Source organism: Podarcis tiliguerta (genome assembly GCF_965153285.1).
Source record: "Podarcis tiliguerta genome assembly, chromosome: 2".
Lineage (NCBI taxonomy): Eukaryota > Metazoa > Chordata > Lepidosauria > Squamata > Lacertidae > Podarcis > Podarcis tiliguerta.
The window spans coordinates 12,501,758-12,525,986 of NC_139535.1; the positions used below are offsets into that span (position 1 = coordinate 12,501,758).

General features: G+C 48.5%; 2 protein-coding genes across 5 annotated transcripts; both read left to right on the forward strand.

The window, feature by feature from the left end:
- Positions 1-219: 219 nt before the first annotated feature.
- On the forward strand, positions 220-5,785 carry ATP6V1G2 (ATPase H+ transporting V1 subunit G2). The gene is made up of 3 exons (XM_083426882.1): positions 220-393; positions 660-760; positions 4,902-5,785. Exons 1-3 carry the CDS (start codon positions 312-314, stop codon positions 5,073-5,075), a joined length of 357 nt encoding a protein of 118 aa, XP_083283008.1. The 5' UTR covers positions 220-311; the 3' UTR covers positions 5,076-5,785.
- Positions 5,786-9,944: 4,159 nt separating this feature from the next.
- Positions 9,945-23,984, forward strand: DDX39B (DExD-box helicase 39B). 4 transcript variants are annotated; one of them, XM_083426288.1, is made up of 12 exons: positions 9,945-10,073; positions 11,155-11,270; positions 13,605-13,829; positions 15,075-15,202; positions 15,364-15,456; positions 16,926-17,109; positions 18,181-18,299; positions 20,058-20,189; positions 20,758-20,867; positions 21,767-21,911; positions 22,415-22,562; positions 23,146-23,984. In XM_083426288.1, the coding sequence occupies exons 3-12, from the start codon at positions 13,619-13,621 to the stop codon at positions 23,160-23,162; spliced, it is 1,287 nt and encodes a 428-aa protein (XP_083282414.1). In that variant the 5' UTR covers positions 9,945-10,073; positions 11,155-11,270; positions 13,605-13,618; the 3' UTR covers positions 23,163-23,984. The 4 variants fall into 4 exon arrangements, with proteins under 4 accessions (XP_083282414.1, XP_083282415.1, XP_083282417.1 ...); XM_083426289.1 differs by having other exon boundaries at positions 11,155-11,266; positions 13,603-13,829; XM_083426291.1 differs by having other exon boundaries at positions 10,067-10,174; positions 11,155-11,266; positions 13,603-13,829.
- Positions 23,985-24,229: the final 245 nt, after the last annotated feature.

Genomic DNA, 24,229 nt, shown 5'->3' on the forward strand with positions numbered 1-24,229 from the left:
CACAGGGCAGGCACCACCACAGAGAAGGCCCTCTGTCTGCTTCCCTGTAACCTGACTTCTCGCAATGAGGGAACCGCCCTCGGCGCTGGATCTCAGAAGCGTGAAGGCGTGCTCATTCCGATATAAAAGCACGCGAGAGAAGTCCTTGCAATTTGGCCATCTGCGGCAGTTAAGGACTGCAGAGCGCCAACAGGACGGCACGGAAAAAGGAGGGCACTAGGACCTTGCGCTGCCTCGCTTGGGTGTTGTGGTACCCAGTTCAGTGGATGCAAGAAGATCAGCTGTTTTGGGAGCATCATTGCTAGGGAACCATGGCCAGCCAGACGCAGGGAATCCAGCAGCTGCTGCAGGCTGAGAAGAGAGCTGCCGAGAAAGTGGCAGAGGCTCGGAAACGTGAGAGGGGGCTTCTGTTTTATGGGGGAGGGGGAGATGGGGGGTTGAGGAGGACCAGCATGCCTGAGTTCTCTGATAAAGGATTGCTGTGCAGTCATCACAGAGGGGAATGAACTAGAATTTTTTTGGGGGGTGCCCTTTGGATCCATTCCCCAGTTTCCTTCTCTTGCCCGGGGCAAGCGCAACCCTAAAAAAACAGGCCTGGAGAGGCAGGTAATGTTCTTTCCACCTGACCTTCAATGTCTGTCTCGCCACCTCCATCCCAGGGAAGGCCCGGAGGCTGAAGCAGGCCAAGGAAGAAGCCCAGGCTGAAATCGAGCAATACCGCTTAGAGCGTGAGAAAGAATTTCAGCAGAAGCAGCAGGCGGTAAGATTTCTGGAGGGGTTGTTTTTTTTAATGGGTGGGGGGAATTGAGAATGGAGGATGAGTCACGGGAGGAAGAGGCAGACTGGAAGAAGAGCGTCGGAAGGGTGGGGAAGCGATTCCAAATGGTCTAGGGTAACCTTCGTGATTCCCCTCCCACTTAAAATTGGGAATTTGGGGATCAGGCAAGGGTTATTTTTAGGAAAGGGAAGAATTCAGGGCAGCCCCTGTTCTAAGGTGGTACAGAGGATATGGGGCAGGTTTGAAGGATGAGCTGTTTACCTCCTAAGAGGCCGCAGCACAGGCAAAATGGATGGCTGTGGGAGAGGGAAGAGAATGGTTTACCACTTGTGCTAGATGTAGCTCAGTGACAGAGCATTGGATCTGCATGCAGAAGGTGCCCAGTTCAATTCCTGTCATCTCCAGGCAGGGTGGGGAAGAGACTCCAGCCCCAAATCCTAGACAGCCTCTGCCAGCCTGTGTGGATGATACAAAGCTGAATGGACCAAGGGTGTAAGGCAGCTCCCTATGTAAAAGAGGACTGGGTAGCCCGTTAAGGGTCGTTTTCCAGACCTCCTTATTGGCAGAGATGGATTAGGGCAGAGATGGATTAGGATGGGACGCGGGTGGCGCTGTGGGTTAAACCACAGAGCCTAGGACTTGCTGATCAGAAGGTCAGCGGTTCGAATCCCCGCGATGGGGTGAGCTCCCGTTGCTTGGCCCCTGCTCCTGCCAACCTAGCAGTTTGAAAGCACATCAAGTGCAAGTAGATAAATAGGTACCGCTCCATCGGGAAGGTAAACAGCGTTTCCGTGCGCTGCTCTGGTTCGCCAGCTTAGTCATGCTGGCCACATGAGAATGCTGCTCCAGAGAAGCGGACACGGAGCAATGGATCCAAACTACAAGAAAGAAGATTCCACCTAAACATTAGGAAGAACTTCCTGACAGTAAGAGCTGTTCGACAGTGGAATTTGCTGCCAAGGAGTGTGGTGGAGTCTCCTTCTTTGGAGGTCTTTAAGCAGAGGCTTGACAACCATATGTCAGGAGTGCTCTGATGGTGTTTCCTGCTTGGCAGGGGTTTGGACTCGATGGCCCTTGTGGTCTCTTCCAACTCTATGATTCTATTCTATTCTATGACTCGGAAGCTGTACGCCGGCTCCCTCGGCCAATAAAGTGAGATGAGCGCTGCAACCCCAGAGGCGGTCATGACTGGACCTAATGGTCAGGGGTCCCTTTACCTTTACCTTTAGCCATGTGATCCCTTCCCAATGTTGCCAGAGCGTGGTTTAGACCACGCAGGTGGCACTGTGGTCTAAACCACTGAGCCTAGGACTTTCTGATCAGAAGGTTGGCGGTTCAAATCCCCACGACAGAGTGAGCTCCCGTTGCTCTGTCCCAGCTCCTGCCAACCTAGCAGTTTGAAAGTACGCCAGCGCAAGTAGATAAATAGGTACCGCTGTGGCGGGAAGGTAAATGGCATTTCTGGTTTCCATCACGGCGTCCCATTGAACCAGAAGCGGTTTAGTCCTGCTGGCCACATGACCCGGAAAGCTGTCTGTGGACAAACGCCGGCTCCCTTGGCCTGAAAGCGAGATGAGCGCCTCAACCCCATAGTTGCCTTTGACTGGATTTAAGCGTCCAGGGGTCCTTTACCTTTTTTAGCTAGAGCAAAACACCCATCGTCCCTGGCTACCGATCATGCTGGCTGAGGGGAGTTTTAGCCCTATATCTGGAAGACACATTGGCTGCCCCAGGACTCTGCATGTAGAAGCCAGTTAAACTGGCAGCAGAATCTTACAGAGGGGTAGTACTTCTAGTGGAGAAAACATCATGGTCCTTCTGGGGTGGTTTGCCCACATTTGGTCCCCACCGTACATCCAGCTCTCACTTCCTAGAAGCTGTCAGCATGCGACAGCAGCCACCCCCCCAGGAATGGGTTTGAATGGCCGGCTAAACCAGGTGAGGGCAGCTGATGGGTCTCAACCCCTCAAGAAGAAGAAGAGTTTGGATTTGATTTCCCGCTTTATCACTACCCAAGGAGTCTCAAAGCAGCTAACATTCTCCTTTCCCTTCCTCCCCCACAACAAACACTCTGTGAGGTGAGTGGGGCTGAGAGACTTCAGAGAAGTGTGACTAGCCTAAGGTCACCCAACAGCTGCATGTGGAGGAGCGGGAAAGCGAACCCGGTTCACCAGATTACGAGTCTACTGCTCTTAACCACTACACCACACTAGCTCTCAATGCATGATTAGAGACTTCCTGTGCATGCAGAGATGTGTAGTGAGCAGACGAGACCAACAGTGTGTCCAGCGGTGAAGAAAGCATTTTCTGCATGTGCTGTGGAGGGAAGTGAGGGGCAGATGGGGCTCGTCAACCTGGGAAAGGAGCCCATCTAGCAGAAGGAAAACTCTGATCCTAAACCTCCAGTGCCTTGCGGGAGATCTTCAGGAGATGAAAAGGTTCAGGCTTATGCAAATCTGGAGTGGTGTTATGTATTGAAGTGCTCACCCTGGCCACTGGGGGTATTGTGTATACAGTGGTACCTTGGGTTACATACGCTTCAGGTTACACACTACGCTAACCCAGAAGTAGTGTTTCAGGTTAAGAACTTTGCTTCAGGATAAGAACAGAAATCGGGCTCTGGTGGCACGGCAGCAGCAGGAGGCCCCATTAGCTAAAGTGGTGCTTCAGGTTAAGAACAGTTTCAGGTTAAGAACGGATCTCCGGAACGAATTAAGTACTTAACCTGAGGTACCACTGTATAGTTTTCACTCAGGTCCACCTCAGTTAATTTAGGCGGGAAACCCTGGGGTGTTGTTGTTACAACGTTGACAGCCGGCTACCTATAAAAGCAGGCCGGCTGAGCTGTTCAGTTCAGTTCAGTTCCAGTTTACTATAAAGAACCACTTGGAGAAATCTCTGTGTCGTCTGCTATGTCCACCCACTACTTAATACTGGCGATGAGGATGGGATTGGATGGACATCAGAGCACAGCCAGATTCGGACACTCACTGAGCTGAAACACTGAGCTAAATCACTGAACAGAACCCAATTCAGAGCTGACCGTACTGGCTAGAGCACTGTGTTCCATCCATCGCCCTCCACGCCGGCATCGGAACCATGGCTTCACTCGTGCCTCTACTGCCATTTGCCCCAACCTCTGAATCATGGGATTCCTACCTCGCTCGGTTCGCCTGCTTCCTCCAAGCAAACGAGCTGGTGGAAGGGTCAGAGGAGCATAAGTGGGGCCTACTCCTCAGCCTCTGTGGGCCCGAGGTGTTCAAGACAGCCCAAGTTTTAGCAACTGACGACAGGACAGCACCCACGAGAACATGCATGGGTAGCAAGCTAGCTTAGGGAAGACTGCAAGTGGCACATACCAGCCCTGTCCTTTAAGGCCTTGCTGCCATTCGCTACTGCTCACCTTCTGCCTGAGGCAAGTGGCTCACTCTGCCTAATGGTAGGGCCTACTCTGGTGGTTCCCCAGCACCCTCCCCTTCCAATGGCATGGCACCTCTAAACACTGAAGTATCATATAGATATCCTGGCTGATAACCATCCGAATTCTTCCATCCTAGTGCTGGAATATCTGATTTGCGGATGACGCTGACCTCGCAAGAAATGCACTTCTTTAGGCTCTGGGAAGAAATTCTAAAGGAAGTTGACACTTGCTGTTTAGACACAGCTATGACATCAAGATATAGGGACGCGGGTGGCGCTGTGGGTTAAACCACAGAGCCTAGGACTTGCGAATCAGAAGATTGGCGGTTCAAATTCCCGCGACAGAGTGAGCTCCCGTTGCTCGGTCCCTGCTCCTGCCAACCTAGCAGTTCGAAAGCACACCAGTGCAAGTAGATAAATAGGTACCGCTCCGGTGGCAAGGTAAAAGGCATTTCCGTGCGCTGCTCTGGTTCGCCAGAAGCAGCTTAGTCATGCTGGCCACATGACCCAGAAGCTGTACGTCGGCTCCCTCAGCCAATAAAGTGAGATGAGCACCGCAACCCCAGAGTTGGCCGCTACTGGACCTAATGGTCAGGGGTCCCTTTACCTTTATGACGTCAATATAGACTTCACTCCTTACCTGTACCTTCCTTCAGGTGCTATCATAATTCATAACTTTGTTGTCTCTCTCTCCCCTCCACAGGCTCTGGGCTCGCAAGGGAACCTGTCTGCTGAGGTGGAAGCCCAAACCCGCAAGAAACTGCAGGCGATGCAGGGGGGACAGGCCCGGGGCAAGGATCGGGTCCTGCGACAACTTCTCACCATTGTTTGGGACGTGCGACCCCAAATACATGCCAATTACCGCATAGCTGCCTAGTTGACCCATCGGCCCAGCCTGCAGTTGCCATCGAGGGGACCTTACTGACCATCATCAAACACATATAATGTCCCTGATTCCTAAAAGCAGTGGTGCAGTTAAATAATTTTATCTTGGCCCTTAACGGTGTTTCGGGAACTCTTTAGATGATGATTATTTCACTTTAATAACAATAATAATCACTGTTGCTCCCAGCTACTCAGGGCAGCTTCCAACACATATAAGAACATAATAAAACATCAGACATTTAAAAACTTCCCTTTACAGGGCTGCCTTCAGATGTCTTCTAAAGGTTGTACAGTTACTGATCTCCTTGACATCTGATGAGAAGACGTTCCACAGGGTGGGTGCCACTACCGAGAAGGCCCTCTGCCTGGTTCTTAGGCGTATGACTTTAAAGCATGTGATATCCCCCAAATAATCCTAGAAACTGAGGTTTGTTAATGGTGCTGGGAATTGTAGATCTGTGAGGGGTAAACTGCAGTTTCCAGGATTCTTGTGCGGGGGGAGGGGGGAGTCATGTGCCTTCACTCAAAATATGGTAAGCCAAACTCTGGTGAGCGGAGCGCAGAACTTATTCCCTAGAATCCTACTCTGACAGCACCACTGCCTCAAGTTCTAACTTTACATGCTCCTAGAACCTCTGTTCCTCCCAATCTCCAGCACGTTTCAGCTTCCTGTGCTCCTATAATCCCCCACCAATTATTTTTTTTAAATACTTCTATCATATCTAAGGCTGAAAATAGCACACGGTGGTTATCGCCATTCGATTATCCCAGACTGAAACAGCAAGCTAGTGGCAGGAAAATTTACTCAGTTTTATGGATGCTCTCAACCTTTAATCGGCAATAGGAGTAAGGAAGATTTTTCAAACTGGGGGCCATGTTTTCTTGTGGGCAACCTTCTGGGGCAAAACTAAGCAGAGCAAGTGACTTTTTGCCTTCGTACAATAGGCTGCATTTCTGCCACAAAAACCAGAGGTTTCTACAGAGCTACACATCTCTCTAAAGAGGCAAACAAGAGGCACAACCAAGGGCAAATTCCAGTCAGGCAAAAACACTCAAGCATGGAGCAAAGCAAAAGACAGAGTGTGGCTTGAAAAAAACCCTGAGGCCCATATAGGGGAGTGTGGAGGGCCTGAGGTTCCATACCTCTGCTCTAGAAAAGCTTTATTTTGTCTCTGCATAGTTCCCTGTTTCTCTGCTCCCACAATATTTTTTTTTTAAGGGCAGTAAGGTCCCCTTAGCTGAGCCCTACAAAATGGGTCCATCACCTTCCACACCACAGTTCTTGGTTCCTCTCTCTGTTTTGCTGCACCCCGTGGCATGAAGGGGTGTGTCGAGAAAACTGGGGCGAAAGCGTTCTTGGGAGTGCCCCCTCGCTTCCTGCTGGTGTCTGTATGTGTGCCGAAACTGTAGCTCCTCATTTTTGTTCTGCTAGTGACTCCTCCCTGGTCCCACCCTCCCCACAAATGTACAACTGGACGTTTCAATAGTCACTTCCAATCATGATTAATAAAAAGTGTCATTACGGTTGAAATGGATTAAAAAGTGCTTATTATACATCTGTGGAGCGAGACCCCCTGGTATCTGAGGGAGATGGGTCAGTGTCAGCAGGTGAAATAATGTGACTAGTATTTGTTTTAAAATACATTTTTTATTTATACGACTTGGTACTTGCTCTTCAACATAAGGTCTCATGGGCAGGTTACAATAGCCATGCAGACTTATTTGAGGGGAAAGAAGGTGCTTTCAAGGTAAAATGTGTACTCAGTTCATATCGGAGAGATAAGTCACTGGCTATAGGGGCAAGACAAGAGTCATAGCCTATCGCCCTAATAGCCCAAGTACAGGGTTATACCTGTGGTCTAAATCACAGAGCCTAGGGCCTGCCGATCAGAAGGTTGGCGGTTCGAATCCTGGCAACGGAGTGAGGTCCCGTTGCTTGGTCCCTGCTCCTGCCAACCTAGCAGTTTGAAAGCACGTCAAAGTGCAATTAGATAAATAGGTACCGCTCCGGCGGGAAGGTAAACGGCGTTTCCGTGCGCTGCTCTGGTTTACCAGAAGCAGCTTAGTCATGCTGGCCACATGACCTGGAAGCTGAACGCCAGCTCCCTCAGCCAATAAAGCGAGATGACCACTGCAACCCCAGAGTCAGCCACGACTGGACCTAATGGTCAGGGGTCCCTTTACCTTTACCTTACAGGGTTGTACACTAAAGCTGCAGTCCTAAACCTAGGAGAATGTCCCATTCAATTAAGATAATTCACTATGTAATATAATCATCCCAGTATTAAAAGTGTGTAGCCGAGAGAATGGAACAGGTCTACTGTGATATTTAAACCCGGAATACTAATCCTGCATAAAACCATGACGCTATGGGAATGGGGAGAGAAACATTGTGGGAGCTATTTCAGCAGGATCTGTCCTGAGTTGTATTCACTCCCATCCAGTTTTTAACATGTGTCCCCTACAATAGCGTAGGCTAAAAGCGAACCGCATGGACGACACTTTATGAAGAAGCAAAAGCCTTTATATACAGAACTTCGGAAGTCGCAGAAACAAAACTTTAGACATGTCTCCATCCAAACAGCAAGAGAGAGTCTAAAAGAAATGTGTTTCAAGAGAAAATAATTGGTTTCATCTCAGGAACGAAGCATGCAATCTTCACGTTAATGAAAGAAAGCAGGCTGTGTGGAGAACACCACGTGGAGTTATGGGAGCTGGAAGTCTGCGAGGGCCCCTGCTCTTAAATCTTCCTTATTCCAAACTTCCAAAAGAAATAAGCAGACTAATCCGGGGCAGAACCAAGAATGGAAGGTGCTTCGAAGTCCCGCCCAGTAGAATGAGGTCATAACCAGGGGGCTTGTTGCACCTGCTTGATGCTTTTGCTTGCTTGCCTTTCTATGCATGCAAGGTGCAAGGCAGAAACTACCCCTCCCATTGTTATTGGGCTAGATCTCCTTTCAGCCCTGATCACTGCCCATGCTGGCTGGGGCTTGTGAGAATTGAAGCCCCACAACATTTGAAGGGCGCCCTAGTTGGTTCTCCCTGGTGTAGACAATGCTGAGTCAAAGGGGTCCACAGCCTTAATTCTGTATATTTAAGGCAACATTTTAAAATAAGGTGAACATGGGAATAATAATAATAATAATAATAATAATAATAATTTTTATTTATACCCCGCCCTCCCCAGCCAAGGCCCGGCTCAGAGCGGCTAACAAGCAAATAATAAAAACAAGTTGAATGAATACAACTTAAAAACAAGATTAACATACAACATTAAAATACTGAAACATTAATATTAAAATGCAGCCTCATCACAGGAGGAGAAAGGAAAAAGGAAAAAGAAAAAAGAAAGAGGGGGAGGGAATCAAATTGGCTCCAAGCCAAAGGCCAGGCAGAACAACTCTGTCTTACAGGCCCCGCGGAAAGAAATCAGATCCTGCAGAGCCCTGGTCTCATGAGGCAAAGCGTTCCACCAGGCCGGAGCCAGTGTTGAAAAGGCCCTGGGCTCTGATTGAGGCTAATCTAACTTCCTTAGGGCCCGGGACCACTAGGGATCAAAGAATGTGACAGTTTATGTTGTATCTCTGAGACACCATCCAATTGATGTATAAATTGGGGTTTAGCTTCTGCAGCCCAACTCCCCATGGGACTCTTGAGTCCCCTAAGTCCATGATCGGCCAGAGAAGAATGGATGGAGGCAGGATCCAGTGGAAAGCAAGGCAGATATTTATTTATTTTTCTGTTGCAACAGATTCCCTCTCCTTCCAAGGAGGGAGAGACCCTGAGAGACCCTCTGCAGGAACCTTTAAAGACTTTTGACATTGTCCAACTCATTAATCAAAGACCACCCAAAAATAATCATACATACAACATAGGAGGCGGTCTACAGCAGAAATCCTGTCTGCCAGGATACCTAATATAGGTCACTGATTGCAATACCTGGGCAACCTGGACATTTTTGTGTGTGATGGTTAAGACTTTAGTTCCTGAGTCCAGGTCACAGGCTCACCCTATTCATACACAAACATGCCCTTTCGACAGGATTTATAAGTGAAAAGACAATGGGAAGGCTTTCCCTATTTACCTCCCTTACTGTAGAGCATGGGTAGGCAAACTAAGGCCCGGGGGCCAGATCCGGCCCAATCGCCCTCTAAATCCGGCCCGTGTACTGTCTGGGAATCAGCGTGTTTTTACATGAGTAGAATATGTCCTTTTATTTAAAATGCATCTCTGGGTTATTTGTGGGGCCTGGCTGGTGTTTTTACAAGAGTAGAATGTGTCCTTTTATTTAAAATGTATCTCTGGGTTATTTGTGGGGCATAGGAATTCATTCATTTATTTCCCCCCCCCCCCAAAAAAAAATATAGTCCGGCCCCCCACAAGGCCTGACAGTGGACCTGCCCCCTGCAGAAAAAGCTTGCAGACCCCTGGTAGAGGAATATTTGAGGTCATCGGGAGTCAAAATGGCTTCAGGATTGCTCTCCCATACTATTTCAGACACATGGTTTATATATACTTTGATATGTGTGTATTTATGAATATTTATTCTATATTTGAGAACTTAGAATTCTTATAACACTGTGAAAGACTGAAACTAAAGAAGGCGCCCGTGTGGGAAACCCTTTTGTTACGACTTGTTGCATCTCAGAAGGGTGCAGATTCCCAGCAAGTTAGGTGGAAAACTGCTCCAGTTGAATTTCTGCCCCGTTGCTGATGTGAAAAAAAAAAATGGCAGGCAAGCCTCTCGGCGAAAAGAAACCAGCAGCAGCCTTTCATTTGAATTTTCACAACCCCAAGAAGATCTGTTTGAAATTAACCAATTTCCAGTCAGGCTCTCAATTAGACAAGCCCCGCGAAAAACCCGCGGGGTCCTCGCGACAGATTCCCACCCGGGGCTTCCGGTGACCTCCTTCCCCTTTACCGGAAGCTGCGCACTTTCTGCTGTGGTCGCCGTTCAGCGTAGCTCTTCGACTCCTCCCCTTCGTAGAAGGTAAGGTGCTCCCCGACAATCGCGCCTCCATCCGCCCTCGGTTGTGCCATCCGCCCCATATCAGGGTGGATATCGTTTCTCCGGACATTTTTCTACCGATGGTTCGTTTTTTTGGGGGCCGCTTGCCCGTTTGGACCTCCAAAAATTGAGTCGGGAGTGGGTGGGGGAGTGCCTTATCCCCTGCCATTGCAAGGCTAAGTAGTAGAATTTAAGATGGCGCCCTTTTTCTTTTGCGCGCTGCTCCCCGTGAGCTGTTCGTAATCGGGAAACATCCTCCTTGTGGCGTTAACTAGGCCTCCCAAGCGTGGTCCTTTGGATAGAGAGACCCCTTGTGCCTTCCTTTTCAGCTCAGAATTAGAAACTAGAAATACAGAGGGTTTTAATTCTGGTGTGTCTAGCCCCCCCCCATTTCCAAACGGCCTTTTCTTAATAGCGCACTGTACATGATGAGACGATTATGGGGTAATTGTGGGAAGGGAGAAATTGCATCTAGGGAAGAGACGGGTGGGATCCCTTTCATCATACAACGGGGTTTTGAGATGCAGCCGCAAACGTGCCGCTTTAGCAGATCCTTGCTGGAGGATTCATTCATGCAGTTCGTGCGGGTTTGCAGATTAAATATTCTAGGGGCCTTTCCCCCCCATGTTTGCTATCTGGGGAGGGTGCAGGTGGTCTGATCTTCACTGGGTGTAATGAGATGGGTTGCAATGGAACAGATAAAAATGCAGGGCAATGAATGGCAAGTGAGGCAGGAGATCCAAGCTATTTTTCTTTTTTAAGGTTACGTTTTGGACCGAAATGTATGCAATGGGTTGTTTTGGGAGCGTGATTTTAGTGCAGTTTGCCGTACTTGTACTAGGAAGCTGCAACCCTCCATAACTTTTTTTTTTTAGTTCATCCTTTGTATGGTCTGAACAGGGCCAAGTGGGTGTAATATCTTTAGGGATCGTACCCACGTGGAGAATGTGGAGCCGTATTCTCCTCGTCGCTACAGGAGAACACTAATTTGCTGTTGCAGGAGAGGGTTTCTCTGGGAATTTACTGTGCTGAAATGCAGAGGTTTTCTTTTTCTATTTTTAAGGTGGATTTTGTAGGATAAAAGAAGAAAAAGCTGCTGTTGTGCAGGAAAGGCGTGAGGAAGAGTCAACAAGAAATTCCATCAAAAAAATAACACCCGTTCTGACTCAGTGCTGGTGAGTGAGATTTATCTAGGAGGGTTTTTAGGTGGCTGTTCTTGAATCTCTTCTTGCTTGGTGCTGCAACTCTGCTTCAGGCAGCACTTCAAGAATGGGACTTCTCTTAGGAGTTGTAAATTTGAGTTTCCTGGTGCCATTCTCTTTTGTCCTGTAACTGGTGTTGTATATGATACATGGATCTGAGAATCCTAATACAGTGGTGCCTCGCAAGACGAAAAGAATCCGTTCCCTGAGTCTCTTCGTCTAGCGAAGCAACCCTATTAGCGGATTAGCGCTATTAGCGGCTATTAGCGGCTATTAAAGGCTTAAGGTATTAGCGGATTAGCTGCTAAAAGGCTATTAGCAGCATAGCGCCTTAGAAAAAGGGGGTGGGGAGCGAGAAAAAAAATCTCAAGACTCGCAAGACATTTTCGTCTTGCAAAGCAAGCCCATAGGGAAATTCGTCCTGCGAAGCGCATCAAAAAACGGAAAACCCTTTCGTCTAGCGGGTTTTCCGTCTTGTGAGGCATTCGTCTTGATTTGGAAGTGGGGAATTGTGGATGTGTGCCTGGCTCCCTTATTTTCTTGCCCATCTCTCTCCCCTCCCCCTTAGAGATGAAGTGGGGATGCTCATCTTTAGCTGCATGTGTTTTCAGGGTGCCCAACTTGTCTGTTATGAGCATAAATGTAAAGCTGCAAAGCCATCTGCATGGAGGCATGTTTTCATGGGCTTAGGTGATGAGGAGGGATTGATTGGGGTAACTAGCTTTTAGGGGATAGTGAGTTTAGGATTGTTGCTGCCCAAATGCAACACATGCAACTTTTAGGGGGTCCCACTTGCACCCCTTGGGTGGCACTGTGGGTTAAACCACAGAGCCTAGGACTTGCTGATCAGAAGGTCGGTGGTTCGAATCCCCATGACGGGATGAGCTCCCATTGCTCGGTCCCTGCTCCTGCCAACCTAGCAGTTCAAAAGCACGTCAAAGTGCAAGTAGATAAATAGGTACCACTCCGGCGTGTGCTGCTGTGGTTTGCCAGAAGCGGCTTAGTCATGCTGGCCACATGACCTGGAAGCTGTATGCCGGCTCCCTCGGCCAATAAAGTGAGATGAGCGCCGCAACCCAAGAGTCGGTTACGACTGGACCTAATAGTCAGGGTACCTTTACCTTTACTTGCACTCCTTATCTGTACTTTTCCAAAATCTGCCAGAGGAATTGCTCTGTTGCAGAAATAGCAAGAAAGTATACTATCGTGGCACCATAAACACTGGTAAATTAAGTATGCCATGGGTGTTTGTGGTATATGAAAACGTATCAGAAATTTTTATGCATGTCATAAAAATGGGGGATGGGGGATGTGTAACCCTTCAGGTGTTGCTAGACAACAACTCCCATCATCCCTGACCTGTGGCCATCCTTCTTGGAGCTGATGGAAAGTGGAGTCTCGGCAACATTTGAAGAGCTGCAGAGTCCCTGTAACTGACTTAAGTGCTGCTTAGAGGATTTGCCTTTCTTCTCTAGTACTTCATGCATGTTCTTTATGAACAATCTGGCCCTCATAAAGGAGGTTCATGTTAAGTAAAATCATATGAGGCCCTTGTGAGTCTTATGCCCATTCCCTTTAGAGTGCAAATTATTCTAGTTGTGACAGACCAAAGTGCTTTTCTAAGAGATTCTGATTTAATGTGGTATAAGACTATAGAGCTATATGCATCATTAGTATTTTAAAAAATAAAATCTCGGAGGTAAGTGTCCTGCGAAAACTGAAATATTCTGGTGGTTTCTAAATGTTGCCTTTTTCTTGTTTTAAGAGCAACAGTGATAAAAGGGGCAGATAAAAATACTTGCATACGTGCAGCTGCAATAATAATATAAGAAAATATGGTGGCAAGGGAACAGACAAGTGTACAGCATGAATCTTTCAATTTTTGATGTCAGGTTTCTGCCCATTTATTATTTTGTGTAGAGAACATCCTTTCTGCCCTGTTCAGGCAGCAGAAGGATCTACATAACCAGTGGAAGAACATTGTAATCTTCCAGGACACATTGCCGCTGACCTAAAAGTTGAATTATCCAGCAAAGAAACTTCAAAGGGGGACTTTGCTCTGAACCTGTACATCTGGTTGTGTTTGTTGAGGCCTGAAGCGAGGCAAAGGCTTCCTCAAACAATACAGGTGTTAATTAACATAAGCTTTAAGTAGCAAGGTTGTGCTGTCACCAACCAAGCTATTGTGAATGATAACACCACTTTCCTTGCTTACGTTCAACCGTTATAGTTGTCATTCTGTTACCTCTTATATTGTTTGGCCGTACTATTTACGCAATTTTATGCTAAGTCTTCCTTTCGTTTTTTAGAGAGAGAGGCATCACCATGACTGAGAACGATGTTGACAATGAACTTCTGGATTACGAAGATGATGAGGTGGAAAATCAGGCAGCTGGAGATGGGGTGGACGTCCCAACTAAGAAAGATGTCAAGGGGTCCTATGTCTCCATCCACAGTTCTGGCTTCCGGGATTTCCTGTTAAAACCAGAGCTGCTGCGTGCCATTGTTGATTGTGGCTTTGAACACCCCTCTGAAGGTGAGCCCGGGTGCCTTGTCTGGTGGGGATATTTCAGAATGTTAGCAAAGTAGGGGTGAATGTACCGTAGTTTTCGCTCCATAACACACGTTTTTTTCCTCCTAGAAAGTAAGGGGAAATGTCTGTACGTGTTACGGAGCGAATCCCTCCTCCGTGGTTTCCAGCGGGAGAAGAGCCGCTGAATGGGGAGGAGAGAGGGACAGAGTGCCTGCTTCTTTAATGGAGCAAAGTGGGAGGGGAGAGGAGCCGCTTACACGAGTGTAAGTGGCTCCTGTCCGGTTGGCCCCTTTAAAGCAAGCAGGCTCTCTTGTATCTCTCTCGTCCCCACTCAGCGGCTCTTCTCCCGCTTTGCTGGAAATAGCAGGAAAGATTTTCAGCTCGCTAAGGGGGGGGGGGAGGAGGGAGAGAAGCAGAGCCTGCTTGCTTTAAAGGAGCAAAGCACTTGTAAGCGGCTCCTGTCCGGTTGGCTCCTTTAAAGCAAAAAGCAAGCAGGCGCTCTGTATCTCTCTCCTCCCGCTTTGCTTTTCAGCTCGCTAAGGGGGAGGGGGGAGAGAAGCAGAACCTGCTTGCTTTAGGCTCCTTTAAAGCAAGCAGGCTCTCTGTCCCTCCAGCAAAGGTTTTCAGCTCGCTAAGGGGGGGCGGGAGAGAAGCAGAGCCTGCTCCACGCGTGCTTCTTGTCCCTTGAGTGTTTTTCCTTCCCTCCCCACTTAAAACGTGGTTACAAAGCACAGATCCACATGGATCCTCAGGATTTTTGCACTGGGTCACCCCAAATTCACCATCAGATCACATAGCACGTCCATGGCTACAGTTTGCACCAAAAAAATCACGCACCCACTGTTGCCTGGGGCTGCAGTGGTGCAAAAACATGGTTACAAACATGGATCCACATGGATCCTCAGGATTTTTGCATTGGGCTACCCCAAACTCACCGTCAGATCACATGTCTGTGGCCGCAGCATGAACCACAAAAATCATACATCCACTGTTTTGTTTAGATTTTTTTTTTCTTGTTTTCCTCCTCTAAAAACTACATGCGTGTTATGGTTGGGTGCGTGTTATCGAGCGAAAAATACGGTATGTAATGAAGGTGCCAGGCAAGGCTCTCTGGGGAGAGCATTCAACAGGCAGGGGGCCACCACAGAAAAGGCCGGTTGTCATGTTGCCATAGTCTGAACCTGCTGCTTCTGAGATCCCTGACCTGCCAGGAGGTATTCATTGTACTTTTTCATGTTCTCCATGCAGTGCAACACGAGTGTATCCCGCAGGCCATCTTGGGCATGGATGTCCTGTGCCAGGCCAAATCCGGCATGGGCAAGACTGCCGTCTTCGTTCTTGCTACACTACAGCAGTTGGAGCCAGTCACTGGTCAGGTATGTTTCAGAAAGGAAAGCAGTTTTTCAAGGACGGTGGGGGGTGCTGAGGAGGGAGCCTGATAACCTGCCAGCTTAAACAGACCTGAACGAGAGTCTGCTAGAGCGACGGAAGTAATCAGCAGGGGCTCCTTAAAACATATTTCCTCCTTCCTTCACAGGTGTCGGTGCTGGTGATGTGTCACACCCGTGAGTTGGCCTTCCAGATCAGCAAGGAGTATGAGCGCTTCTCCAAGTACATGCCCAGTGTCAAGGTGAGAGGCGAAGGGCTGCCACAGCTGTTGTCCCTGCTCAAGTCCACGTACAATGTTTTGAGAGCCAGTGTGGTGTAGTGGTTAAGAGCGGTGGACTCGTAATCTGGTGAACCGGGTTCGCCTCCCCGCTCCTCCACATGCAGCTGCTGGGTGACCTTGGGCCAGTCACACGTCTCTGAAGTCTCTCAGCCCCACTCACCTCACAGAGTGTTTGTTGTGGGGGAGGAAGGGAAAGGAGAATGTTAGCCGCTGTGAGACTCCTGAAGGGGAGTGAACGGCAGGATATCAAATCCAAACTCTTCCTCTTCTTCTTTGCCTGCATGGGAGTGAACAGTAGAAAATATACCTAAGAGAACGGTGGGAGAGGTTTGGACGATTCCATGGCTTTGGGGATGAAACTAACACTGGAGGCAGTTTCTGTCAAGTTACTTATTTGACAGAGTTTGCATCCTGCCTATGTCCTGTTTTCATTTGTTTTTACCCATTTCTGCACCCTTGGGGCTTTTGCTTCTCCTGGCTGCCAGCCTTTATTTGAGAGTTCCCTCTCTTTCCCTCCCTCCCAGGTGGCGGTGTTCTTTCTTTTTTTTTTTATAAATAATTTTTATTCACTTTCCAATAAACCTTTTTTTCCAAATTTAACATTTGTTTTGACATAAACATCTTTTTGACTTCCATCAGCCTATCTGAAAATTCTCCATAATCTCACTACTTCTCACATTTCTTACATTTGTATTGCACATTATATCTCTTAGTCTTAACCTTTCTTTTAAGCAACATTTCTGTCAGTCTTTTTCACAAAGCTTCTTGAAAGCCAACAAGCGTTAGTTGCTCCTCACATTCAGTTTTGATATATTCTGTAAATTTACTCCAGTCCTCGGAAAATCTCTGATCACGTTGGTTCCTTATTTTTCCAGTCAATTTGTCCATCTCTGCATACTCCGTCAATTTCATTCTCCATTCTTCCTTGGTCGGCATTTCTTCCTGCTTCCATTTCTGGGCCATCAAAATTCTTGCTGCTGTCACTGCATATCTAAACAATTTCACATCTTTCTTACTGATTTCGTTCCCTACTATCCCAAGTAGAAATGCTTCTGGTTTCTTAATGAATGTATATTTCAACATTTTCTTCATCTCATTATAAATCATTTCCCAAAAGCATTTCACTTTTTTACATTCCCACCACATGTGGTAAAATGTTCCCTCTTTTTCTTTACATTTCCAACATTTGTTACAAATTTTATACATCTTACCAAGTTTCACTGGTGTTACGTACCATCTATACATCATTTTCATTACGGTTTCTTTTATTGTAGTACATGCAGTGAATTTCATTCCCTCCTCCCACAATTTTATCCATTGATCAAATTGAATATTATATCCAAAATCTTTGGCCCACTGACTCATAACCGATTTCACTTCCTCATCTTTCGTATGCCACTCAAGCAATAATTTATACATTTTTGACCCAGGTGGCGGTGTTCTTTGGGGGCCTGTCCATCAAGAAGGACGAAGAGGTGCTGAAGAAGAACTGCCCCCACATTGTGGTGGGGACCCCGGGCCGCATCCTGGCCTTGGCCCGCAACAAGAGCCTCAACCTCAAGCACATCAAGCACTTCATCCTGGACGAATGCGACAAGATGCTTGAGCAGCTTGGTGAGGGGCTGTGTGCATGTGATCCATGTGGGTTGGGCTTAGTAGTTGGACAGCAAGGAAGGTACTGCTATGTTGTTTTAGATCCCGGGCTGTTCCTTTTTATGGAAGGGGCTGTTATTTCAGTGGAGGCTCCTGCTGAAGGAAGCTGGGGAAGTGCTTTTGCTAATGCTTCCACTACTGCTCTGTAGGGAGGGAGGACTGCTGGGGGAAGGGGGAATCTCTGCAAACTGTCTTGCCTCCTCCTTTTTCCAGCAAAGCATTGTGTGAGTGTAACGCTACAGAGTACAAGTCAGGAGCCAACCCAGAGAATGTACAGACAGCATGAGATTTCTCTCTCCCCCCCCCCCCCCCCCGCGCTTGTCAGGCCGGTGGCCCCTACTGTGTGTGAGAGAAATTGAACTTGAGGCAGCTTACAGTCATATACAGATTTACGATACAGTAACGCGGGTGGCGCTGTGGGTAAAACCGCAGTGCCTAGGACTTGCCGATCGCATGGTTGGCGGTTTGAATCCCCGCGGCGGGGTGCGCTCCCGTCGTTCGGTCCCAGCGCCTGCCAACCTAGCAGTTCGAAAGCACCCCCGGGTGCAAGTAGATAAATAGGGACCGCTTACCAGTGGGAAGGTAAACGGCGTTCCGTGTGCTGCGCTGGCTCATCAGAGCAGCTTCGTCACGCTGGCCACGTGACCCGGAAGTGTCTCCGGACAGCGCTGGCCCTCGACCTCTTTGAGTGAGATGGGCGCACAACCCTAGAGTCTGGCAAGACTGGCCCGTACGGGCAGGGGTACCTTTACCTTTAAATCAGTAGTACAGTTATTGGCCAGTTATAGCAACTGAAGATAGAAAGGCAGACAGTAACGTATGGGTATATACACCTTAAAAAGTTGCCCATACTCTTATCATGAATACTCAGTCCTCTGAAAAAAAGCACCATAAGAGCTATTAAGTGTTTGTGAGACTGGAATAACTTCCTTACGTGGATATGGTCTGGCAGTGGAGGAGAGGAGACCTATTGGGTTCCTGGAGTAGCACAGAGAGCCATTTCTAACCCTCTGGTCCTTTTCTTCCCCGCAGATATGCGCCGGGACGTCCAGGAGATCTTCCGCATGACCCCGCATGAAAAGCAGGTCATGATGTTCAGTGCCACACTCAGCAAGGAAATCCGCCCTGTGTGCCGCAAATTCATGCAAGACGTAATTAAACCCCTTCTACCTTCTTTATCCACCTGGCCGGCCGGCCAGCCTCCCTTCCTCCCCGTCCAGGGAAGGAGCAGGGGGCCAGAGCTTAGACCGCCACCACTGCCTACAGCACCCTGGGCTGCACCGCTGCCGCCCACCGGCTACCCCAGTCCCCCTAAGGCACTTGTAGGGCACATACCTTCCGGAAGATCATTCGGGTTACGCTAGCCAGCCGCCTATTTGCACACACGAACGAGAGGCCTCTCCCAAAAGGGCTAGAGAGCGTCCACACACCATGATCATCCTCTGCCCAGCTGGCACACACGACCTAGAGAGTGTCCACGTTAGCGATGGAGGGGATCCATTCCAGAAGGATCCTCTTCCGCCTCCACACTTGGCGGGTGGCGCAGAATACACGGCGCCCCCCTGCTCTTTATCCTGTATTCCCTGCACTCCCTTCAGCGTGGGATCCACCTGCTGGTCAGCACCGTGTTCCGAAGATCCTGGCCCCCCCACACCCACGTTCAGAAGATCCTGGTCCCCTCACACCCAGGCAAGTGTAGTTTTCTTGGCTCCTCACCCCCATGCATTACGCTCGGGCACACACGCACCGGCAGCACGCACGCACACCATCCTGCCCTCCTTGCCCTGTCCTGCCCTGCCCACTCACTGGCTGGCACTCTGGAGACCTGCGGCGAAGGACTCCCCGAGGGATCCAAGGGACCGGCTGCAGCCAGTGGAACAGACGTGCCTGGCGACCTGGAGGAGAAGTTTTATCCTTTTTTTGTTCTGAACTGGGAAAAGCGTGCTGTTTTATTTTCTATTACCCCTTTCTTCTCTGTTACCCCCACCCCACCCCTCTGTGCCATGTGGGAAAGGGATTGTCTTGAGGGTCCTCACTGCTGGGGGAGAGGGAAGTAAAACTGCTTCCCCTGCCCCCTGCAAAAAAAGAGCCGTCAGATCATGGCTGGAGGTAGCGACTGCCGGAATACCAAATTAATCCTGAAATGAATAGGATTTGTGAGGCAGATAGTGGGTCTGTGGGGTCAGGTGGAAAGATGAGTTTCTGGAAGGGAATGGGCCATGTGGAATCGGGCTTACCATGTGTACTTTGCTGACCCTTGGTTCCAAGCATCAGAGTTTGGGTAACTAGATAGTTGGAAATTGCAGGGGATGTGGTACATGACTGGACCGGGAGCCCCTGTTTGCTATTAGGAAGAAGCCTGTGAGGGATGCGCAAGGCCAGAATGGTTTAGGTGGTTGAAATTGCTCAACATGCACTGACTTCTTTTCTGTGCTGTTGCTTTTCCTTTCTTTTTTTAACACTGGGGATTGGGAGGAAATCGTAAGGGAAGGCATTTGAGTCTTGTGTTTCATTTTTAAAGTTCATACCCTGCCTAATCTTGAAAGTGGCTAATGTTTTAGTGCTTTGTAAAGGAGGAGAATCTTGAAAGAGTTGGCAGTGTTAGCCTTTCCCCCAGAATGCTTTGCAGGGAATGTTCATTGGCTGAGCCGGGAGAAGTGTCTCCCAGGATCCTTCGGATGGAAGCTTTTGGCTTCTTAAGATTGATTGAAAGCGGAAGGGGGGGTGGGGTGTCCCTTCATTTTCCTGATCTTTCCTAAGGGATCGTAGGGCCGTGGGCGTGTATGCGGCGAGGAAAGCTGTTTCCTGTTCCCGTTTTGTGCTTCTTGTCCACCCCCCCGACCCACCCCCTCCCTCCAAGCCCAGGTCAGCCTTGCCCTGGTCTAACCGGCCCTGGGTTTGCTCCTCAGCCCATGGAGATCTTCGTGGATGACGAGACCAAGCTGACGCTGCATGGTCTGCAGCAGTACTATGTCAAACTGAAAGACAACGAGAAGAACCGCAAGCTCTTTGACCTGCTTGATGTGCTGGAGTTCAACCAGGTGCCTTCTGGAAGTAGACCCTGCCCCAGGGTCAGGGTTTCTCGCGATGTGGGAGGGACCAGAACTTGAAATGTCCAGTCCCCCTTTAAAGATTAAGAGGGTTGACTTGGTAGAATGTGGGGAGCCTGCTTCTGCTTCCGATCCTTTTCCTGGCTAGATGCTTAGAATCATAGAATCCTAGAGTTGGAAGAGACCACAAGGGCCATCGAGTCCAACCCCCTGCCAAGCAGGAAACACCATCAGAGCACTCCTGACATATGGTTGTCAAGCCTCTGCTTAAAGATCTCCAAAGAAGGAGACTCCACCACACTCCTTGATCTGAGTCTCACAGGCTGAAATTAAAAGCTTAATGTTGGCCCGCATGATGACCACAAAGCGACCCGCCTTGGGGATAACCTGATGGTGGAGAAGTTGGGTTCTGCCTTCACGGCTTCCTATGAGTGCAGGCTCCATGCCCGCTCCAACCGTTTTCGAGAGGGGACTTGGCAGGAGGCCATACCGACATCCCTTCGCTATCAAGGGGCAGCTGTGAAGAGGTGTAGGATTGACACGTGGCTTTCCCATCTAGGTGGTGATCTTTGTGAAGTCCGTGCAGCGCTGCATTGCGTTGGCTCAGCTGCTGGTGGAGCAGAACTTCCCGGCCATCGCCATCCACAGGGGTATGCCCCAGGAAGAGAGGTGAGAAGGGGACAGACGCAGGGGGTTGCGGGTCGAGATGCAGGTGGCTCATTTGCTGTGATGAGTTTGCTTCAGACTAGAGTCTCTGACTCTTTCGGTGATGCTTTTCTAAGCCCTGAGCAATGGTCACTGTGCTACGTTGCTGAGACATAGGTAAAAGTTGCTCCTCTTGTAGTTTGTTGGCAGGAGATGATGTTTGTAACGAGTGGGGTCCGGGACAAGAAAACACTATTAATGTGAATCATCTGGGTAAAGTTGATGCAAACATCCACTTTCTTGGCATCTGAATCATCTTTGGGATGGGGTGGATACAGAGAAACGTTTTCTTGCGCTTGACATTTTGGAGCTGGGAGACCAATCCTTACCTTTAGCAAGATGCTTGTTTGGGTCAACGTGATCTTACATGCCTAGTTGTGGGAGGGGTTAGTGGACAAAATTTTTCATAGGCTGGTTAGGAGCTGAAAGTCTAGTTCGTAACCAGGGAATGTGAGCCTTTTAAGGACAGTCACGTCTGGTGGGTTAAAACACAGGCTGTGTGGGAGTTGTGTTTTGTGTATGGTGGTTGTCTTATTCCTTGGTTGGCTTCCTCCTCCCAGTTACTCCAGAAGGCAGGACTGTTTACATTAAGCAAGCAGCGAGTCCTCTGTGAGAGAGCAATCCTTCTCCAGTTGTTTGTCCTGCTTGCTCCAGGAGAGAGGTGGAAGCATAGCTCCTGTTTGGCCTAGGCCATTTTTTTGCATCTTTGTCTTGTTTTTTTGTTTTGCCTCCTATTTGAAAGGGTAGTTTTGTCTGGTAGGGTAGAACAAAGGGGTGGGAGTTGTCTTTCTGGTGTTCTACTAAGAGGTGGGGTTTCTAGGGGGCCTAGAAGATATTAATCACTCATTTTCCTGGCCTCTCAGGTTGTCTCGATACCAGCAATTCAAAGATTTCCAGCGCCGTATCTTGGTGGCCACCAATCTCTTTGGTCGTGGCATGGACATTGAGCGGGTCAACATTGCTTTCAATTATGATATGCCAGAGGATTCGGATACCTATCTGCACCGGGTGAGTGTGGGGCTAGCGAGAAAGTAGATTCCAAACCTCAGCTCTGAGGCCCAAGTTCAAAAGGATAGAAAAGTCCAAGGTGGTGTTGCGCTGATGAGTTTGCTCAGACTAGAGTCTCTGACTTGTTTTGATGTCTCTTCAAGCCCTGAGCAACACCCGTGGTAAACGTGGGTTTTTACGTGCCCTGGTGCCTCTTGCTTTCAGTACTTGACCTTGGAGAGAACAGCCTACTTTTGGGGAAGTACAGTGGTACCTCGGGTTACATACGCTTCAGGTTACAGACTCCGCTAACCCAGAAATAGTGCTTCGGGTTAAGAACTTTGCTTCAGGGTGAGAACAGAAATCGTGCTCCGGCGGTAGCAGGAGGCCCCATTAGCTAAAGTGGTGCTTCAGGTTAAGAACGGACCTCCAGAACGAATTAAGTACTTAACCCAAGGTACCAGTTTACCGGGAAATACTTCAACAGGCACTCGGGCCCATCTTCTCCTTTGTGGCTTCCGCAGGTGGCTCGTGCTGGGCGCTTTGGCACGAAGGGTCTGGCGATAACTTTTGTGTCGGATGAGAATGATGCGAAGATCCTGAATGAAGTGCAGGACCGCTTCGAGGTGAACATCAGCGAGCTCCCTGATGAGATTGACATCTCTTCCTACAGTAAGTGCAGCCTGAGACGTTTGATGGCGGTTGGAATGAGAAGGGGAGATTTAGACTGCCGGAAGAGCTTGTTATTGGAGGCCAAGCAGGAAATTTGAGACCTGAAGGGGGGGAGGTATAAGTTGACTGAATGCTGGGAAGCTGCTTTATGCCATTAGTCCATTTAGCTTAGTATTGTCCACACCTATTGGCTGCATTTTTCAGGCATAGGCCATTTCCAGCCATGTTGGTGTACACGCCAGGGATCGAACCTTTGAGCCAGGTGCTTCTATGTTCTGAGGGCTCTCCACTTTAATCTAAATTTGAGGAATAGGATGAGCCGTATGAGAGGGCAAGGAACAATTGGAGGGGAAAATGCCCTATGAACTGAGCTTCTGGAAGTCACTGTGAACAGACCGCTGGCTCAGTGGGAGTTGCTTTTTGCCATGTGGAATTGGGGAGGGGAGTACTTAGTTTGGTAAAGGAGGACACTTTTCTGCAGAAGACTGAAAGATGCTGGAAAGGTTGTTCAGAAACATTAGAATTGAATGGGCAGCCTAAGCTTGTTTGCTGTGTTCTGCCTAACGTGTTTTGTCTCTTTCAGTTGAACAGACCCGATAAAGGGGGCTTTGCCTCTTCACGTTGCCCTTGGTTTAAATTCCTGACCTCCTCCACTTCCCCGGAGCTTCACGTTTTTAATTTCATCTGATGGAGAATGAGGTGACCGACAAGTCTGGAACACTCAAACCACACCCCACTCCTGCGGCAAGGATAGAGGAGCATCTATCACAAGGCTGTGCGAAGTGGGGAGTCGGGGCTGACATCAGATATCCTGCACTCCCTCAGGGCAAAAGTCTCATTGCTCAACTTGGCACTCAGATGACAAAGAAGGTTCTGCTGCTGGAGCCTCCACATGAGACTTCCTTTCAGATGGACCTCCACTGCCTGCCAACAAGATTTTGGGACTCCACCTATTGCTCTGTCCCCGCCCCTCCACCCATACATCAATACTACCAGTGATCTGCCTCTGTGATGATGGGAAGTACGGAAGGGGAGCTTAGTTGGGGGTGCTCTGTGATACCTGACATTTAAAAGTACATTTTGTTTTATAGGGAGGGGGGAATTCCTTGGATGGGGAACTAAAAACACAAACATTTTTTCGTACGCCCGTTCATCATTTTTTAAAAAGACTGTTTTCCGTATATGTGCGTGTGTGTGTGTTATGTATGCCCTATCACTTTTTAATTTTGTCTGCATGTTAAAATTAATCCCCTGTTTAAAGTTGATATTTCTTGGCAGGTAAACTAGTAGTGAAAGATTGATAATGTTTTAGTTGTGGCTTGTTCTCTCTTCCCCACCCCACCCCTTTGAGACCCTATTATTTTTTGGTAATAAAGGAGCCCAGCTCTTATGGGTGTTGAATTAAACTAGTCTTGTGAGTAACCTTTCACTGGTGTGGCTTCATTCTTTAGGATAGGAGCATCTCTTGCACAGGGTGCAGACTCTCTTGTGTGTCTGTGAGAGAGAGAGAGAACTGTTTTCTTGGAAAGATACACATGCACACTGAATGTGTGAGGCATTATTTGAAAGAATTCTTAAAGTTCACAGGACAGCTCACAGAATAATTTTAAAAATAAATATACAATATTTTTCCGTGTATAACACGTCCCTATTTGGGGTGACTCCAA